Raw genomic sequence first — 21,899 nt, 5'->3', positions numbered from 1 at the left:
TTCTAGGGCTCCGACAGTCTGGCTTCAGACCTCAACATGGCACAGAGTCCGCCTTGATTGACCTGAAGAACCAAATTGTCGAACTCAAGGACAAAGGAAAACGTGTCCTCCTACTGCTTCTAGACCTGTCGGCCGCATTTGATCTGGCGGACCATAAGGTGCTCTGCAAACACCTGTCCTCAGCAGCCCACTTTTCCTCGGAAGCAACGGCATGGATTCACTCATTTCTAAACAATAGGTCCATTAAAGTATTCTCGCTGTTGGCCTCAGCAGACCCTACACCGATTACATGGGGAGTATCACAAGGATCCTGTGTTTCTCCCACCTTGTACAACATATTCTCTAAGCCTCTGTTTGACGACCTAGACCATCTGGGTGTCACCTACACAAATTATGCAGATGACACCCAGATTCTCATACCCTTTACCGGTGATTGATACAGATCTGGCGTTAGTCAATAAAATCTACCTCATCATTCAGGCCTGGATGGCGGCCCACGGCCTCTGCCTGAATGATGACAAGACTGAGCTATTGCTTCTCGGAGCACCCACCAGTCTTAATAAACTCAGCACTCAATTTAGCTCCTTCAACATCGATGGCACCATCATAAAAGTCTCCAACCAGGTTAAAACTCTGGGTTTTTACCTGGATTCAGCCATAAACCTACGCAAGCAGGTAAACGCCATGTCCTCTGTGACAGCATATGCCTGCAAATTAATACACACATGTAAACCTTTTCTATCCTCGGACAGTTGCATACCTTAGCGAGAGCACTAATTCTCTCGAAACTTTACTACTGCAACGCACTCTACCTAGGAGCAAGCAAATCTATTGTTAATAAACTTCAAATATTTCAGAATAATGCCCTCAGAACTGCGCTCAGTATCCCTAAAAGAAAGCACATTTCGGAGATTAGACGGAAAGTCAAATGGCTTTCAGTCAAGGATAGAATTCAGCTCAAAATTGTTTCTCTCACTCATAAATGCCTTGCCAATTCTGCCCCCAAATACTTAATGGAGAAACTGGTGAAAAATACTTTGACTCGTCCCACTAGGACCCAGCACGCACCTTGCCTGAAGATACAGAGATTCAAACTGAAGACAGCGGGGGCCAGTAGCTTCCCTGTTATGGCTGCCCAACTCTGGAACTCCCTACCCACTACCCTAAGATCCGACCAGTCATTCTTTAGCTTTAGGAAAAGCACCAAAAGTTGGCTCTTCGCAAATGATTCTTAATATGTAGACTGCTCATACCTTTTGTAGATAATTGTAAATCTCCCGTTGTAAATAATAATAATGTATAGTGTCCTGTAACCATCATACTGTGCCAAAAAGTTATCTTGTACCAATATCCATATGTAATATGTAAGCCAAAAAGTTAGCTTGTAACGTGCCTAGATGCCTCTGGGGTTGGAGCGCAATATAAATAAATAAACAAACAAACAAACAAACAAACAAACAAACAAACAAACAAACAGTGATGCGTGGTTTGAGTTCAAGGTTTCTATCAAAAAGATCCCCAGGAGTGCGAGTTCTGGGAGAGGAGATCAGGAGGGAATGAGATGGGTGACAGTAGAGACTTGAACAAAGATGACTTATGTCTTAGAGGAGGTTAGCATCAGGCAGCAAAGGCCATTCTGTGTCAGAAAGTGGCAAAGCAGCCAGTTATGTGCTCAGTGACGGCATGGGTGAAGTAAAGGAGAAGTTTATCTGGGTACCACCAACAAGGAGGTGGTAGTTAAAGCTGAAGGACAAGATGAGCTTGCCAAGAAAGGATTTGTAGAAGGCAAAAAGGAGTGGACCCAGGACTGATACTAGAGTAACAGGGATGGAAAAGGAGGAGTTGAAGAAATAAATTGTGATGATCACCATGTTAAAGGTTGCAGTGAGATTTGAGAAAAATGAGAAAGCTGGAGATGTATGTCAGAGCCATTCAATGGAATTTTTGCTCCGAAATCCATATTGGCGTTGGGTTACATAGGATGTGTTCCTGGTGTTTGGAGGCCAGTGACAAACCTTTTGTTTGCAAAAAATCAGCCAAATCCATCCTGCAAGTCAAAGGTTATTAGCAATTAAATTTTTGGGTTTCCTTTGGAACTAGGTACACAACTTAACTATAGAGCGGCAATCTCCGCACTATAATGACCATTAAAATGATATATTTATTAGGTAAGAGCGAACACTCCTGAAAAAATAAACACCGCTATATTTCTATTTGGTGCTAGTCTGGAGTTCCGATTTCAGGAATTGGTGCAAGTCTCAGACCCACCAAGAATTACTAATGTTTTGGTTCAAAAGCGCATTAAGCACCTTATGTCTAAACCTGACTAAACTCCTCCAGTTATGTTAGGTATGTTAGGAATGGATGGAGGTGGATTCCCACCCACATCGATCTCCTGGATAAGCTGCTTGGTGACTGGCTGCTTTACATGATGGGAAACATCCAGCAAACCCAGTCAACTTGCAAAGGCAAACCACAGGTTGGCATGTGTGTCAGTATTATGGGTCTTGCTGCTCGCATTGCAGGTGAGGATGTTATGGTCACATGGTGCAGGTTTACCAACTTTCAGCTGCACACTTACAAAATGCTAACAGCAGTAAAGTCTTTCTTCACATCACATCACATCACGTACACCTGAGAGTCCAAAAAAGCAGGAAAAGAAAGGCAAAGGAGCCCATAAGAGAGATGTACTGCGGAACAGGGCCTGCAAGTCAGAAGTTGATTTAAAATCATGTTTACCCTGCCTTGGCCCCCTCCAATGCAACACAGCCGTGTTTTGTGACCACCTCTTGAAAGGGCTGGACAGCTTAATGGAAAGGAGCATAATGGTGGTCAGGTGGAAATGTACACGTAATCCATGCATGCACTTCTGACTAACAGAAGCAGTGGGGTATGGACTTTTCCAAAATGTAAATTCCCAGCATAACGGGGCTCATTTATTTCTATTCTATTTCAGCCACATTTGCAGTTTTCCAAAAGGCCTCACAGTACAAAAATAACTCCAATGTGAATCATCGAAATTGCTTGCTGAGAGCATGTGTGTTCCGAAAAGAGCTGCGGGAATCAGGCCTCTAGTAACCAACTCAGTGCTGACCTCATCTAAAGGAGCCTGCCTGCAGGCAAGCATTGTTGAAAAGGCACAAACTGCTGCTGAGAGCATATTCAATGCACAAAGCACTAACAAAAAGGGAGATGAGAGAGGAACAAAGTGAAATAAAAGTAGATGGCAGGCAAACAAATGACAGGTGCCTGGGAATTAAAAAGGGAGAAAGGAAAATGGTGGGGGAAGGAGAGAGATGAAAATGGAAAATAGTGTGGGAGAAAGGATAATCAAAGGGAGAATAAAGGAGTGATGTTGCAGCACTGAACCATATAGAGACAGAGATAGTGAGAGAGGAACCGGATTTTGAGCCACAGTTAATGAAGAGCAGATGGGAAGAAGGATGCGAAAAGAAAGCTTGTTCGAGGAAAAGTTGAACTTCTGCCAATAAAGGAAGATAATGATGATGAATGTAGTTTCTCACACTCCAACAACCACAACCTGTCTGCAGCTGAAAGTGTGCCACTGCCATTTCATGATTGATGGGATGTTATCCTTCATGATTTGTATGCAAAAGAGCACACATCATACATGTATAGCATAGTTATGGGAGAGGGTGTGACAACACATGTTATAATATAATATCACAATAGCCTTCAGAGAAACACAAGACACCCAGTTAGATCAGCACCCAAGACAGTGAGGTGAACATATTACTTACCCCCACACCCCCACTCCCTCCCCCAGTGATGTCTGACGGATTAGTCCTTTTTCCAGCAAATTCTTTTTCTTGGATATATTTCTTCCAGCTCCAGCTGCATTTGAAAACTTTATCAGTTGCCTTGTGGTGCCATAAGGTGCCATGCGGTTCTGAGTCTGCTCCACTTGAAGCCAATGCATGCCCATAATGCAGAACATGACATCAGTGGTAATATATACACACACAGCCATTGGCAGTCCCTGAACTCAATTCCTCCTTTTCCCACAGCACTCAACAGCTGAGGAACCACATAGCAGCAAAAGCTGAACAAGCTATCCAACATGTTGGGGCGGGATGGGATGGTAGTACGTTGAGCAATCTGTGGGAGGAAGGACTGATCAATCAGAAAGAATATTGAGAGGCAAGTAATGTGTTTCCCTACTGGATTCCTTCCTTCAACATATTCATCATCTTAGATAGACTCCCATAGCCATACAGAACCCTGGAGGAGGGAGGGAGGGAGGGAGGGAGGGTAGTGAGACCCATGAGCTAGACCAGAAAACTCTGGAGCACCTCCCACATCCTGACAGGACAAGGAATTCAGGCAGCATTGCTTGGCAAACAATGCAAGGAGGCCAATGTAGCTGCATGTCCGTCTTCTCAAAACTGGGAGACCTCCCTGCAGGGCAGAAGTGGCCTCCAGACCTTGGAGGTTTGTGGTGGACCCGCATCACTAACAGTTCAAAGTCCTGCCATTCAGCCTTTCCTTAGCTCCAAGGGGTTTTGCTAAGCTGCTAGCAATGGTGGTGGCTCACCTCAGGAGTGAGAGCATTCATGCCTTACCCTTTCTGGGCGACCTGGTGTCAGAACTCCTGCTCCGTACATGCAGTCTGTAGCACAGCTTGGCCTTTTTCCCTGAACTTCAAAAATTCTCAGGTTTCGTCCTCGCAGTACCACCGGTTTACTGTGGCGGTCTTGGACACTAGCCTGGGCAGGGCATTCCCACCTGAGGACCTAGAGGATAACATCTCTTGGTTGGTCAATGTCCTCCAATCATTGGCACAAGTCCCTGCCTCAGCCTTTCTGCACCTACAAAGCCTCATGGCCTCCAGCATCCTAGTAGTTCTTGAGAACTATGCATGAGATCACTGCAGTGGCTCCTGTGTTGACAATAGTTGCAGTTTTAGGGCCACATGTAGACGTCCTGCAGGTATCAACCCAAGTAGCTCAAGACGCTGCGTGGTGGGCCGTGAGGGACAGCTTACTGAGAAATGCATTGTTTCGTCAACCCTGGCCCCAAGTGACGGTGGTCACTGATGCATCTCTGACAGATTGGAGCGCTCACATGTCAGAGCTGACCGTGAGCAGACTGTGATCTCCCTCAGAGTCTTGGGAACCTATCCTTTTGCTGGAGTTGAGACAATTATATGGCTGCCTCTGGTTGCCTTCTTCCCTTCTGTGAAACGTAAGACTGTGCTGAGCCTAACAGACAACACAGTGGCCATGCATTACCTAAACAAGCAAGGTAGAGGGGGTCATCGGTGTTATGCAGAGAAGCAAAGTGATTGTGGTTCCGGGCTCTGGAGAATTACGTCTTTCTGACAGCTGCCCATCTTGCCAGAAGAGAAAATGTCACGTTGGATGCCTTGAGCAGACAAACTCTGGCCTCCCATTAGTGGCAGCTCTGCCAGGATGTTCAAGAGGAGCTTTTCACATGCTGGGGCAAGTAGATCACTTCACTTCCAGTGTGAACAGGATGTGCAAGTTTTTCTGTTTCAGTGAATGTTCTCATCAGGGAGCTCTGGGGGACACACTGACGATGAAATAGACATTCAACCTCCTTTATGCGTTCCCTCCCATCCCTGTCATTCCACTGGTTTTAAGGAGATTGCGCCTTTTCGGGACCACATTGATTCTGATTGCTCTGGGCTGGGCCCGGAGGACGTGGTGCCCAGAGTTGCTGGTCATGTCCATCTGCCCTCCCTGATGCCTCCTGAGGAGAGTTGACTTACTCTCCCAATCAGAGGGGTGGGTCCTCCATCAGAACCTCAGCATCCTGAACCTTCATGCTTAGCTACTGTGAGACTGAGATCTGTAAGGATATTTGGCGTGTTACAGCACAGAGTACAGCACTACTGCACAGGTAGCATTTTTATGCAGCACCACTACATGGGTGTGGTGCATTGCTATATGTGTTGCCAGAGTAACATGGACATATAAGTAAAGACAGGCTATTCAGTCAAAAACGATTTTTACATATAAGATGCAAATCCATTTTTACAGTTAAAAGCACACATCTGCACATTCAAAATGCGCACTATTTTTCACCTGAAATGCCTATGTTGCAAGAGACACATTTGAAAATTAATAACTAACCTTATTAACAACTAACCTGACTAATAAAACTTCATTTAACATAACCCACTAATAAAAATGTGTCTCCACTGCAGAATTAAGCCTACTATGAAAGTGAACTTTTAAACGCACATTCATTTTTTTCTCTGCTGCTCTGTCCACATAACTACAGGAAGCAAAGAGCTCGAAGGAACAGGAAATCAGTTTGTTACAATTGCCACTGTAGAAGTGAGCCATTGTGTAGTGAGGGAGGAGATGACATGATTGATTCTGATTGGAGCAGCGTCATAGCAAGTATCATGCTAGAGGCTGTGATTAGAACTTTGCTGGAGAAGCTTGAGAAGAGGGGGAAGGCAGGCGACATCTGGCAGAGCTGGGAGAAGGATCTCTTTCCTGGTTGGGGCATTCCTGCTGCAAAAGCTGAGAGTTCCAGGCAATAACCCCGGTTTGAGAACGGCAGACGCTTGTTCTCACTGGGGTTGATCTTCAAGGGAGCCAAATTCAGAAAGAGAATAGCCGGAGAAAACTCATGCTGAACAGATAAGGTAATTTACAGAAGCGAGTGGGAGCTGTGCGAAAGTGCGCGAAGCTGTTCAGTCAGTGTATTAAAGGGAGTCTCAGTCTCTTATCAGCATATTTAATGTTACCAATTGAATATATTCTCGCAGCTCTCTGTTCATTTTATCACAAATAATGTTGTACCATTTCATTTATTTCTGTAAAAAAGTTAAACTGTGTTTAAAAGAAATTTCTATAATACAGAAATATTTGAAAACAGATAGCTAGTATGTATTATTTCTCTTTCATTTTGCATGAGGAAAGGTTTAAACGTGGGTAGATTTTTAAACAGTGCAATTGTCATTTTAAAGCAGATGTGTGCATGATTCTATTCAGTATGGACAGTTGTGAGTGACAGTTTGTAGCATAGCCTGTTGGAGGTACATGAGTCAACGGGAAGAGAGACTCTCTGGACATAGTTCCCTACCGTATATAAGGTAGTGGAAATTACCACAAAAATACCACAATAGCCCATGGTGGCACACAACACTAACACTGAAAATGTGGTATCCCTAAAATGTAGGCCTGAGGTCTCTCTAGTGATAAAAAACAAGGGATGTTGGATATTGGGGCCACAAATAAACCAACCACTATACCAACCAACCACGCAAACTACCGCGCATATCATCTAAATAGGTCTGAATTCTGAAATAATGCAATGTATTACTGTCATGTGTGACCCAATATGAATACAGAGAGTGATTGTTGCTAAAGGTATTTTGGCAGTAAGAAAATACTGCAAAGCCCCAAATATCCACAAAATACCCAACAGATCCAAGAAGTGGGACTTGTTTTACGACATCCTTGATGTACTCTTGTCACCTGGGAGTCTCGCAACAAAGCCTATTTTATGCCTGCAGGTGGCATATATGTTTGGTTTGGTGCTGGGAGAGGGATTTGGACCCTTTATCCTGTCCATTATCCCCTGTTTAGAATGTTTTGCTGTTTTTGGCCCAGGTGGACCTGTTGATCGGCACTGTAAAGGGAAACCTCAACGCGATTTTGTTTTTTAAGAAGGAGGTCATCAGGAACAGGGCATGCTTTTCACAATCCCCACTGTTATGCAGTTCTTGCAGGATTTGTGTAACCAGTTTCCTCCATGCCACTTTGTGTTCCGGCGTGGATTTGAATTTGGTTTTGGCATTCCTTATCAGAGCTCTTTTTGAGACCCTGAATTTCTGTTCTACTAGGTTGCTCACCCTGAAGGAGATTTTTCTGGTTGCCATCTCTTCTGCGAGATGGTTGTGAGAGCTCTAGGTGTTATCTGTTAAACCTCCCTATTTGGCTTTCTCCAAACAGAAGGTGGCCTTGGATTTTCATCTCTCTCATAAGATCCATCTTTGTGTGTTTTGACTCCGCCTCACCCTTCCAAGGTAGAGGAACAATTCAATCAGCTAGATGCCACCTCAGCTACTATGTCTCTTGGGCGAGAGAGGCCAGGAAAGATGACCAACCTTTCATTGGTTATGCTGGTGCCCGTGCTGGCAGGGCTTCGACCAAACAGCATTCTGAGATGCAGAGAATGATCCACCTTGATAGGGTCTATGACCTGGCTGTTAAGGATGTGCCTGAAGACCCCAGAGCTCATTATTTCAGAGGCGTGGCTGCCAATGTGGTTGTCTTTGCACACATTTGCTAAGCATTACTGCTTGCATTCCCTTTCAGGTCAGGAAGCCCATTTTGGTATGGTGTCCTCCAGAGTTCTGCTCTAGGTGGTGTCCTTGCTTTCTTTCCTCCTCTAGATCTACGTACTGCTATGGGAGTTTGATAGATGAGGTATCAGTGAGAAGAAGGAACTAATAACTTGCCTCTCAGTAATGTTCTTTCTATTCAATGTTCCTCCCACAGATTCCTCATCACCCTCCCTACCTGACACTCTTGGCAGATAGCCAGTACCCCATCTGTTCAGCAGTCCCTTAGTGTCAGAGTAATAGGGTGGAACCAAGCTCATGGGGTGCAAAGCCTCAATATATACTTTCCCCGATATAATGTCAGGCATGGGGCATGTAGAGGTATCGGGCAGAGCCGTACTATGCCCCCTTGTGGCAGAAAAGATTCCAAGAGCAGCTGGCGCTGTGGATAGGATATCATAGATGAGGAATCCGTACGAGGAACAGCCATCAGACAATTACTGAGAGGTAAGTAATGAGTTATTTATGGTGTTCGCAACTATTGTTATCCCAAACTAATGACCCATCAATAGATAACAGAAGTAAGAGTGTATTATTATAGGTCAGTTCCATTTTGTGTACCATTACAACATCAAGTACATTTTACTAAAGAACTTCAAACTGATAGGAAATATGGTCTTGCATTCAGTTCTGAGCGCTAGAAATCTCTCTAATTCTCTGTACAAAATCTTTTTTTTTTCCAGACAATCTGACAAGTCTGATTGCACCTATATTGTACTGAATGGTCGACTACGCTCTGTAATCAGGAAGGATGATGGAAAAAAGCAACTGACGGGGGAGTATGGACGAGGAGATCTCATTGGAGTGGTAAGATAAGATTTATGAATGACATAATTATATTTCTCCAGCATGGGGTCTGGCATGGATTCACATGCTCATGAATATTCCCCGTCATCAGGCCGGGAATCCTCGGTAAAGAAAAAATCAGTATCAGTTTCGTTTCTGATCTGTCTTTCTTAGTAGTAACCAATCACTGATCTCTGGGTCATACTGCCCACAGCCAATGACTGCCCTCTCACTAAGCCCCACCCCTGGCTGCCATCCTCAGATTTTTACCACACGCTCAATTGTTGGGAGTCTCTTAGCTCTCGAGCTTTTGCTGCGTTTTTTGCGCTTTTTCAAAGAGAATTTCAGATTTTTCGGTCAAATACAGCCTCAAACTCGACTGTCTCTACATCCGATTAACGGGGATCCGTGTCGGATTTTTCTACGCCCCTCAAGGGTGAAAATTTCGTCGAGTTACGCTTCTTGGAGGAGTCCAGGAGTTTCTGCGGCCTACCCGAACATGGCCCAGGAGAAAGGAAGCTCGACGCCCGGAAAGCTGTTCAGGGTTTGCCCTGGATGCCAGCTGCAGAATGTGTTCATGGAGGACGAGCACTCGAAATGTCTCTACTGCCTTCATGAGGACAAAACGCACGTGGAGACGGCTGGTCCATCACTTGAGTGTCGACTGGCTGGCGTCCCTGATGTCACAGCATTACTCAAGTCTCGATTGACGCTGACGGCCATTCCATCGGTGTCGAAAGAAACAACCTTAGCTCCGACCATCAGTGATAGATCTTTTGTTCCGCTCTCCAGGTCAGGGTTCTTCGAAATCCATGACGTCGTTTTTCAGCGCCCTCCATGACTATGACCAGGGGGACACTGATCCCACGTATACAGGGTCTGGAGGTTGTAAAAAACCTGGAGGTGTCTCCCTAGCTTGTCCCCGGGAATCTGTCATCCAGGTGGCCAGGACACAGCCATCGCTATTGGAACCAGTTCCTGGGGGTGGACCAGTGAGGGAGGATCACCTGGATAGGGGGATCCTTGGGCAGTGGGAGTGTGACACCGAGCGGTGAGACGCGGTATCCCCCTTCTTCCAATACCCTTTCCCCATCCTACCCCATAGGACATTTGAAAACATTGCCCGTACCTTTTCCGACACAGAACATTTACCTAACATGTCGTACAAGGGTCAGGCACGGTCAGGCAAGTGACCAGAATCACACACACACCTGACGGCCCTTTCCCTTCCCCACAGGGATAAAAGGTGGCGCACGAAAGCACGCTACAAGCGAGGCAGACCGCACGACGTGAGAGCCAATGCAGCACGGCAGTTTGAAAGGAGGAGGTGACAAGGAGAGAAGCGGCCTTGCCCTTTCTGACCAAGGCCTGTGAACCCTCTGGTGAAGGAACCGTAAGACTGCGAACAATAGCCAGCGTGTGTTGCAGCAGATGTCAACGGTACACAGAGCATACCAATGCTGATAAGCAGAACCAAGGGAGGCGCATGCTACCGTGGTACTGAACTTGACTCCGGAGATTCTAAAACAACAAGTGGTTCATCACAGCCGGTGAGTCGAGGGGTGAACCGATCAGAACCGAACTTGTTGAACGAAAGCCGCAAAGTAGCAACTTTAGGCAAGTTCAAAGAACTGTTAGAATAAAGGGGAGACTAGCTGTAAAGAGATCCGGCACCACGTGGGTGCTTAGTCGAGAGACTCTGGTCAGTCCTGTGTTTGTTGAAACTGCTAATACCAGAAGGCCTCAAGGAAGCCGAAAAGGAACAGTCAGTGGTCATACAGGGGTCTTTCCTCTGTACAATCGAAAGACTTTGTCCGACAGGTGATTGAGAAAGGCACGATTAATAATGTTGGCAATAGTGAACCTGGATGAGGGATGCTGACGAGGGGCGAAGCCTGAAGTCCCTATGAACAGTGTGCTGACGGAAGTGAACCCGGCCAAGGGATGTCCACAGTGAACTATATAAAAAGACATTAAGATTTATGAAAGTAGACAAATAAATGCATTTCATTGAAAGCCATAGTGAACCAGATCGAGGGAGGCGAACAGTCGAGTCAGATCTAAGCCCGGAAGAGCGGGTTCCAAGGGTGAGAAGCCAACACCCACCGATCTGTGAATGCAACAAAGCAAATTACAAAGGGGGAATTCTTTGAACACATGCCATGCCAGATTAAACCCGATAAAGAGAAGCTAATAGTCGAGAGGGATCTGAGCACAGAAGAGGGGGAACCCTGGGATGAAGAATTATCACCCGAATAAAGAGAAGAACTTTTTGATTGAACTTTTCGTTTCAATACTTTGAACCTGGCAGACCTTCGAAAGCAAGAGAACATAACTATCCAAGGTCCTAGTATCATTAAGGAACTTTCTAGGGATCTGCACCCGGAAGAGGGGGATCCAGGGATGGACAACACCATCCAATATATATGCGAAAAGGAACTCTTTGTTTATTATTCGAATACATCAGAACCACGGTGCAAAGAGACTTTTTGGTAGAAAGGGACTTAACCATGGAAAGCTCGGATTGCTGAAAGCTGAACTGTTTGCTCGCGCTGGAAAAGCTTGAGCGTGTGCTGTGCTCAGAGGTTCCACCTTACCCCGGGCTCAAAATGTGGGGAAGGGAGACCCCGACTACCGCATCCTGACCTATTATTTGTGAACACTTCTTTCTTTCTTATGACTCCTGTCCCAAACTCATTTGTATGTAGTTGTAAGATTTGGCAATAGTGATTTTCTATAGTATAGGCCCATTTTGATTTGACAAGATGCCATAAGGACTGCCTCATTTTTCATTTGAAGGTCGAAGCTTGCTGCCATCTTAGATTTAGGTTTGATTAGGCATTTATCTCACCCACTTTTGCAGTTTAATAAACACCCTTGAACTGTGATCTGTCACACTGTCTGTCTTTACTGTTGCCACCATGAGTTCCTTACAGGTGTCTATTTTTCCAACGACCAAGGTGACCTGTTGGCTTTAGACCAAAGGTTACACGACGCCAGCAGCCTGGACAAGTCTCCAGATGTTTAATTTCAGCAGGGTCAGCCTTACACGCACACACATGCAAAATTTAGTTAGGACCTTGGTGGAAAGAGAAGTAGACACCTTAGGTTTCAAGTCCTTCCCAGCCCCTGTTCAGGCCTACAAATTGATGGACATCCGGGATGTAGGTCCTGTGAATGGACATAGCATGCCACTTAACCCAGCAATTGCAGACCATCTACCCGCCTGGTGGCAACATCCCTGCTCCATTCCCCCAGTAAACTCTAACTTTACGGGTAAGTATAGGCCGGCAGGAGGAAGTCCATCTATCTTGGATTCTCACCCTTCTCCAGAAGGGCTTGTTATGCAAGCGGCCACAATCACCACCAGACCTGCGCCATCCACTTCTAATCTGCCTCCGGCCATGGATGGTAAACGGTTAGACGCAATGGCCAAGAAGGTCTTTACTTCTGGCAGTATGTCGTTAAAAGCCAACAATGTGGCCTCTGGATTTGCAAAGTACTCCTCTGGTTTATGGAAAGCCATGGAGCAAGCAACGCAGTTCATCGCCGAAGGTGAAATGTGGGATGGATTTACACAGCTGGTGGAAGATGGGAAAGAGGTAGCCAAGCAGTCGTTGCAAACGGGCCTGGACATGGCCGACTGCGTTGGCCGTTAAATGGGGTTGACAAAAGTATTGAGATGCCAAGCTTGTCTAAAAACCTGTGGCTTCTCCCCAAACGTCCAGAATAGGCTACTTGACATGCCTTTCGAGGGAAGAGTTTCTTTTTGGACAGAAGGCTGAGGACTCTCTGGCAAAGTTCAAAGAGTCTCAAATAGCCGCAAAATCGCTGGGCCTAGAGGCGCAGCCAGCCAAACCTGCCTTCAGCTTTGCCTCTAGGGGCAGAGGCTACAGGCCTATGTGCCTTATGGCAGGAAAGTACAGCTCGCACTAACCAGGCTGGGGCAGAGGTGTTTCTCGCGTCCCGGAAAGGTCAGAAGGGCTTCTAGAGGCCAGCAATCAGCAGCAGCGGTGGGGGCAGACCCGCTGTCTAAGCCGCTTTGATTTCCCCTCCACTGACTTGCCGGTTGGCAGGACATTGGCCAGAGTGGCATGAGATTACCTCCGATGCCTGAGCCCTGCAGCTCAATTGGGTGCCTGGGGGGCGTTATTGTCTGTCCTTCTTAAGGAAACTACCAGGCAGACAAACTACCACTGCTTCCAATCCAAATGGGACAGGAGCTCCAGGAAGAACTGAGGGCTCTGTTGTCAAAGGGTGCTGTGCAAGAGGTACCTCCCAATCAGAGTCAGGTTGGTATTCCCGGTATTTCCTGGTGCCCAAGAAAGGAGGAGGTCTCCGTCCCATTCTGGACCACAGGGCTTTGAACAAGTTTCTTAGAAAAGACACATTTTTGGATGGTGACATTTAGAGAAATTCTCTACGCTGTCGAGCTCCTCGACTGGCTGGTATCGATAGACCTACACAACGCTATTTCCATGTGCCGATACACCAAAAGCACACGAAGTTCCTAAGGTCCCTCATAGGGGACAATCAATATCAGTTCAAAGTGCTTTCCTTTGGGTTGACCTCCGCTCCAAGGGCCTTCACCAAGCTCATGGCGGTAATCACAGCTCACCTCAGGAGATCCAGCGTCCTTGGATTTCCGTACCTGGACGACTGGCTGATCTGAGGGAAGTCGTTGCGGCAGGTCTTGTCTCCTCTGGACGACACCTGTCTGCTACTGCACAGGCTGGGCTTCTCCCTCAACTTCAAGAACTCCCATCTTACGCCATTCTAGCGGCTCCAGTTCACCAGAGTGGTCCAAGACATCCGGATATGGAAGGTTTTTCCTCGTTAGGAGAGAGTCTGTAACATCGCCCAGATGGTGCAGTTGTTTCAGAACCACGCCACTCTTCCAGCGGCTTCCTTCCTCCGCCTATTGGACCTCATGGCTTCCTGTATTTCTCTAGTGCCAGAGGCCAGGCTCCTTATGCGATCCCTCCAATGGCTCCTGAGGGACCTGGGAGCACTCACGGATCGCCTTTCGGTGTCCAACCAGGTAGTCTGCGGACTCGACTGGTGGAACACACACCACAATCTGTTGGCATGGGAACCATATTGGCCACCTTGGCCCCAGGCCTGAGTGGTCACAGATGCATCCCTGAAGGGTTGGGGCGCCCACTGTGAAGAATTGCAGGTGAGCGGCCTCTAGTCTCTGTTCGAAGCCCAGTGGCATATCAACAGGCTGGAGTTGCGGGCCATCAGCTTAGCCCTGAGGGCCTTTACGCCGTCGCTCAGAGGGAAGCATGTCCTCGTCCTAACAGACAACACAGTGGTCATTCATTACCTCAACATGCAGGGTGGTGTGCACTCTTGCCCACTCTGCACAGAGGCAATTCAGCTATGGTTCTGGTTGAGAGAGAACCAGATCACTGTCTCGGCAGTTCATTTGACGGGGACAGAGAACATCTTGGTGGATGCTCTGAGCAGGCGGAGTACGGTCACGCACGAGTGGGAAGTGTGCACAGAAGGCCTAGAGGCGGTCTTACTCTTTGGGGTACCCCTGCAGTGGATGTGTTCGTCACGTAGTCAAATAGGAAGTGCGAACAATTTTGCTCGAGGGAATTCCCAGCGAACGGTGCACTAGGGGATGCATTTCTGGTGGATTGGACCTTTCCTCTCCATTATGCCTTCCCTCTGATTTCCATCAATCATTCCTTGGGTTCTCAGGAGGTTGAAGAGATTTCGAGCATCCATGATCCTGATCGCCCCGGATTGGACAAGCAGAACATGATACTTCGATCTCCTGGATCTGACTGTCTACCTCACTGGTTGCCTCGGCGTCCGGATCTCCTCACCCATTCGGAGGGTCCGATACTGCACCCAACCCAGATTCTCTCATCCTACATGCTTGGCTCTTGAGAGGATGAGGTATGATGACTGGGACCTCTCAGAGGAGGTGCTTGAGGTGTTGCTGGCTGCACGCAGACCTTCTAATATATCGCTGTATGCGTGCAGGTGGAGAAGATTTGAAGTGTGGTGCATGGAATACAAGAATGACCCTTTGTCTTGCCCCACCATCACCATGATGGAGTTCCTTCTGTCACTGGCCTCTTCAGGCCTTCAGGTTGCCACAGTGAAAGGGTATTTGGCGGCCTTGTCTGTGTACAAGAGATCCCCAGACCCAGGTTCATTTTTCCCCATTCCGGTCATGGCCCAGATCCTGAAGGGCCTTCTCAACAAGTTTCCGCCAACCCCCTTTGTTGTCCCAGATTGGGATCTTTATCTGGTGTTGACCTTTTCGATTGCGGCTCCATTTCAGCCTATGCATTCATGTTCTTTGCAGCTGTTGTCCCTTAAAACTGCCTTTTTGGTCACAATCACGTCTGCCAGGAGGGTTGGCGAACTGCAAGCGTTGTGCTGCAACCCTCCATTCCTGAAGTTCTTTCGTGAGAAAGTCTCTCTTAAAGTCAGGCCAGGATTCGTTCTTAAGGTGGTTTCAGAATTTCATCTGTCCCAGTGCATTGACTTACCTGTCTTTTACCCTCCTCCACATCCACCGAAAGAGCAGTAGCGTTTCCATCACCTTGATCCCAAGAGAACGTTACGTTTCTATGTCGCTCGTACGTCAGACCAGTTGTTTGTGACCCATTTCTTGTCTAGAAAATGCATTGCCGTCACTAAACAGACTCTGTCACGATGGATCATCCTGTGCGTATCCGAGTGTTACCAATCGGCAGGCATCAGAGCTCACTCGACCAGAGGTGTCTCAGCCTCTACGGCCCTCCAGAAAGGGTTCCCTTTCCCCTATTTGCCAGGGGGCCACTTGGTCATCCTTACATACCTTTGCAGGGGGAGCTGATGCTAGGTTCGGTTGGGCGGTTCTGCAGAATCTACTGGTTTAAATCTTTCTGCCCTACTCTGTTATCCTAACTGCTTGGGGAGTCTGTCATGATGAGGAATCTGCGGTAGAAAAGCAATCCATTGAAGGAGAAATTACCTTACCGTAATGTTCTTTCTATGGATTCTTCTCCTGCAGATTCCTCATCGACCCTGCCATACATGCCCGCTCCAAACGAGAAGGCATATGGGTAGAACTCTGGAATGCCCGTTTCTGTTTAAAAAAACAAACAAAAAACTGTTTTTCTTCACACATTGTTGTGGGGCCACCCTGTTGGGGTGTACCCTTGTTAATGATTTAATGTCTGGATTGCCTCCTCCTGTGATTTTTCTTCTGCAGTGTTCAATCGCAAGGGGCCAAAATTACAAGAACTGGTTTGTGGGGCATAGTGACGTGGTATATATAAGACACGTGATGTCTCGTTGGGAGCTGACGATCGATTGACGATCGACGACCGAGTCGAGATCCACTATGCCTCCTAGCGAAAAAAGTTTTCCGATCAGCAAAGCTGGAAAGGGATATCTTTCATGATGAGGAATCTACGGGCGAAGAATCCATAGAAAGAACATTACGGTAAGGTAATTTCTCTGTCATGCATATATACTGCTAGGAGGGGACTATATGTGGGGACAGACATGTGACACTCAGCCTAAAAGCATGCCACCAGGTTAACTTCCAACATTCAAGACAGGATTTTAGATTGGCTTCTTGAGGGCTCAGAGCTCTTTCATTTCTCCACTGATGAGGAACTCACTAACAAAAAAATAGTACCCAAAAGGCTAAATCGTTGGCTATACTATCTAAACTGGCATTTAAAGGTTTCTCACAAGGTCAGATGATTTGAAGGTTTCAGGGCATTCAGGAAAGGAGGGCCAGGCAACCAGAGCGTTCCCCCACCACTCATCTCAGGAAACATCAACGGCCAGGCCCTAAGAGGTTCTTCTTGCACCCTACACTTCACAAGCATCTGAATCAAAAAAGCAACAAGGAAAGCGTCTGGGTCCACTATACCCCTCGTTGGCGGCAGGTTGGCTCGACATGTGCTTCAGAGTCGTCTTCTTTTTCCAGACCCATGCCTACTGTCGGTAGTTTCAACAGGTTTTTGACTTCCCCTCCCACCAAACCCTCCATCGTCATCTACCCTAATTCAGATTAGTTCTCCAATGCTTCTCAAGGAAATTATGAAGCTGGTTCAGGACCAGGCTGTAGAACTAGTTCCTCTCCCTCTCAGGGGCTACGGCTTCTACTCAAGGATCTTCACAATCCACGAGATATACCAGGCGGGCCTGCAAGTTGTCCTTGATTTATCTTACCTCAATCTTCCTCTTCACTTGAAGAGGTTCAAGATGGTGATACCAGCTCATATTGCAGAGTGTCTTGCAAGGGAGAATGGATGTGCTCCCTGGACATGAAGGACACTTATTTGCATGTCCCCATTTGGCATCCACACAGACAAATGTTATGCTTCAGCGTCATGGACCATCATTTTCAGTGCAAGGTCCTTCCATTTGGCCTAAACTCGGCTCCTCGAGTTTTCACATAGATTATGAATGCGGTGGCATCCCTCCTCCGACAGGAGGGGCATCATATATGTCCCTACTTTGGACATCATATATGTCCCTACTTGGACAACTGGCTAATGAAACGATTCAAAGGTGTCATCACTTCTCTCCAAGGGGAAGCCCCTTCTCATGTGGCAAGGCAGATGAGGCCACTACCCATTAGTCCCCGTACGGGTCCTTTAATGTGATCAGACAGCCTCCCTAATTGGGGACAAGGACGACCGTCTTGGGGTTAGCCTAGGAAATAATAAAACATCCTCACATTATCTAGCTCATCCTTCAATCCCCAACCTTCTTGTTGAAAACAGAACCATATACTACTGTGATGCAAAAGAAACAAATGGCCTTGAAAAACACCAAGACGAGGAAAAACACAGAAAATACAAAGACTGCTCCCAATACTGGTACTAAGACGAGATGGCCCAAGGAGGCATAGAGATCAACCTGTCAAAAGTAACAAGGGACTTTGACAGCCCGTCCCTCAAGAACGGGCTGCATTGTATAAAAACCGAGAATGGACTAAGAAAGTCATCAATCCCAGCGCAGAGCACAGCTGCAGTGCCTGCTGAGCGAAGCAACAGACATGTAGAGTGTTCGTTGTGGGAAATCCAAAGTCCATTTCCTGATTCAAGGAGAAGAGGAACCGAGGACGCCTCTGGTCGGCCGCTTGAGTCCTCCCAGGGTTCTGCAGGAGCAGATTCGTGCACAATACCAATGGTAAGAAGAATCGTGTAGCCCATCAGCTGGAGATGCTACAGAGTCACAGAAGCAGACTGGGAAAGCCGAGAAGTCATACCACCATTCCTGGAACCCCCGGTGATGTACCGAAGCCCAAAAGCAGGTAAAGGGTGGTACGGGAGACCTGGCTGTAACGTAGCCAGGAGGCACACAGGCAATCCTTACCTGGTTTAATTCTAGGCATACTGCTCGCAGGCTCCTGAAGAGCCAAGGGTGCATCCAACAACCTCCTCCACCTCATACCAGTGGGGAAGAGAAGCCCACTGGCCACCAGGGAAGTGTTTGGGACCCTATCCACCATAACAGTGGGGATGAGAAGCCCACTGGCCACCAGGGAAGGGTCTGGGACCCGGTTCACCACTACAGGTAGAAAGCAGAAACCACTGGCCATACAAGAAGGGTCTGGGACCCCAACAGAAGTAAACCAAAATATAGACAAGTCTTCCTCATTATAGTAGCAGAGATAGGTTCACTAGTTACAAGAGAAGGGCCTGGGGCCCAATGTGAATGGTTGAAACTCTTGAGGGTCTCTCCCTCGTCACAGTGGTCAAGAGGAGGCCCCTAGAGCTAAGAGAAGGGTCTGGAATCCTAACAAGATTTGGGACATTGTTGAAAACAAGTCACAGTGGCAAAGTGTGTATCAAACTGGACTCAGTAATAAAGAACTGCATCAAGCAATACTCGGAGAAGGGAGTCATTCTCCTGGTATCAAATCAGAAGTTTGATAGAAACGCCAGGGGAAGGGAGTCATTCCCCTGGCCATGTGTTGAACTCTGCCAAAGCAGACCAAGAGAAGGGAGGCATTCTCTTGTTAATGAACTGAGAGTTCAGCTAGAGATGCCAGGGAAGGTAGTCATTCCCCAATGTCTTGTTATGAACTGTGCCAATGCATACCAAGCAAAGGGAGACATTCTCTTGGTCCTGACCCGAGAGTTGAGGTGAAGAAGCCGGGGGAAGGGAGACATTCCCCCTCATTTTATTGGAAATTGTACAGAGCCACACCATGAGAAGGTAGCCATTCTCCTGGAGAGAGAGCATTGTGTAAACACGGACGGAAACCAGCAAACCATGGTAAGGGAGTCATTCCCCCTGTTATATTTGTCTTGAGGGAACATGTTTTTTAACTCCCCCCCACCCATCAAAGAATCAGGAGAAAGGAGCCATTCTCTGTTAATTTACCTTTTTAGTGGTAGTGTAAGGGACAGACGTAGGTTTTGACACATGGCAGTGGAATTTACTTTGACAGACGTTCTGACAAACCCTTTTATTATTCATTTTGAGGCAGGAAAACTTTAGAAGTTAGGGATAGTAAGGATATTTTTCACCTAAAGAAATACATGTCCATAACCAAAACCATGCCACCATGCCCCATTCTTCGACACCCTTACACTAATCAGATCCAATTCTCCGGAGGGATTGACGACAAGCTAGAGGCTTTTGGAAATTCTGTTCACCCCAGGATTCTCCATACATCTGAAGACGTCAGAGCTTTGTCCCACTCAGAATCTTGTCTTTCTCGAGGATGAATGGACAATCTCGCCAAAAGGATGTTACCTAATCCAGAGAAATTCAGAGACATTCGGGCAGCAATCAAAGGGCTCCTGGCATCCTGCATGCTCAACGTTCACCCTGGCCAAACTCAAAATTAGGGCTATCTAGATCCTCAATCTCATGGGACCAGGAACCCAATCAGACAGAATCTCCATGCGAGCTTCCTGTGTCAGGATCTACTGTGGTGTCAAGATCTACTGTGGTGGACACAAGATTCCAATGTAATGATAGGAGCTCCTTTCCAACCAGCCCCACATTTGGTGATGATTACAACAGATTAATTCATGGAAGGTTGGAGGGCCACTCTGAAATCTCATTCAATTCACGGGGAGTGGTCCAAAGTGTCAAAACAGCATCACATAAACTATAACGACAGCTTTATCTCTCACATCCTTCCAAACAATGATACAGCATGAGATAGTGTTGATCAGAATTGACAGCTCAACTGATATGTATTATATCAACAAGCGGTGAGGAACAAGTTCCCTGGTTCTATGAAAGTTAGCACTACAGGCCTGGTACTGGTTGGCGGCTCAGGCGATTTTCCTCAGGGCAGTTCACCTAACAGGGGAACACAACTCAGAGGTAGACAGATTGAGCAGCCTTGCAACTACTTCTTACGAGTGAGAAAAATCACTGAACAGGATGTTCCTCAAGTGGGGTCATACGGATGCGGATCTATTTGCCACTGAGGAGACTACCAAATGTCCTCGCTCTGCCTCCTGGACAGGCCAGGGCAGGAAATCTTTAGGAGATGTATTTCAGACACCATTGGACCATCTGCCTTCCTTGAAACTCCATTATTCAAAGGGTTGCTCGCAAGATCAGGAGTTCAGAAAATTGCAGGATTATTCTAATAGCGCCCCTTTGGCCATCATGAGTGTGGTTCTCCGATCTGCTCCACCTGTCACAATCAGAGCCCATTCAGTCACAGACAGGGCAACTTCCCCTTTAACAGGAGAAGTTTGCTGAGAAATGTAATTGTTCCAATCAATCGGGCATGTATTTTTAAGCATACTGTAATCGATCTTAAAAAAAATTCCTACGCATATTACCTTAGTTCTTACATGTACACAGGTGAAAACAACCGGTTGCGTGCCGCCATCTTGTGCTAATCTTTTCCGTTGATACATTGCCTTAAGTTCAAGTGCCCTTGCGGCAAGGATATAGATTGACCGCCCCTCAAACTGACATCACTTGTCCAAATGATATGCTCCACTTATTTTCATGACGTTAGTGGCCAGCATAGGCAAACATACCCTGTCAACACCCACGCCATAACGTTAACTAATGCAGAACCAGGAAGATAAACACACACATCCTCTCACAGCACGAAGCGTTTATTTCTTTTCACAAATAGGATAAGAATACAACAAAAGTCTGCAATGTAACAAGTACTTTATTTTTCAAATAACCCTCAAAATAGAAGATTATGTCCAAGGAAAGTATTAGCCAATAGAAATTATCGCTAACGAACTTTGCATGCTTCGAATGTTTTATATAAGTTCCTCTTGAAACGCTGATTGTGTTCAGCAATGGATTAATCCCTGTGTTTAATTTCTTCTATGTTCCTTGTGTCCTTATGCGTCATCACTGATATTTCTCGAACCCACATGCTGTTCCATTAGTCAAAAGATAAGGAGTCATTTGACTTTCAAACGCAACGGCTTCAAATCCGCTCGGTTTCACATCATAAATGCTGACACATTGCTCCTTATGGCTGCTACCGCTAAAGGACAGTGGCGAGCGTCCCACATAATGGTAATCAAAGAAGCCCCGTTAATGATTGTCCTCCAATATTGATTGAAGAAGTTACAGCCAATTTTACCTCTATGCCAAATTATGAGTTTTGGCTTTGAGTGGAGGATTTACCTCCAGCAAAACCCTGGAGGTAAATCTTGCCACTCAACGCCGAAATATTGGCAGAATTACCGCAGCAGTAATTCTGCCACTGTAATTCTGCAAAAAAGCCCCATTGGGTCCAATGGACCCAAAATAGATGGGGAATTACACTGCTACCACCACTTGTAATCAG

The 21,899-nt window shown here is 46.7% G+C and overlaps 1 protein-coding gene across 3 annotated transcripts in view; it reads left to right on the top strand.

The window, feature by feature from the left end:
* Positions 1–21,899, top strand: part of PNPLA7 (patatin like phospholipase domain containing 7) — a 2,986,886-nt gene that overhangs the window by 1,396,284 nt on the left and 1,568,703 nt on the right. For all 3 annotated transcript variants that reach the window (XM_069609797.1, XM_069609798.1, XM_069609799.1), the window contains one exon: positions 9,028–9,151. In XM_069609797.1, the coding sequence (XP_069465898.1) occupies positions 9,028–9,151 (124 nt within the window). The remainder of the gene's footprint in view (positions 1–9,027; positions 9,152–21,899) is intronic.

The sequence above is a fragment of the Ambystoma mexicanum genome, chromosome 8, assembly GCF_040938575.1.
Source record: "Ambystoma mexicanum isolate Mex_15411 chromosome 8, UKY_AmexF1_1, whole genome shotgun sequence".
In the NCBI taxonomy this organism is placed as follows: Eukaryota; Metazoa; Chordata; class Amphibia; order Caudata; family Ambystomatidae; genus Ambystoma; species Ambystoma mexicanum.
Note: the sequence above shows the minus strand (reverse complement) of the source record. Positions and strands in the feature narration are given on the sequence as shown.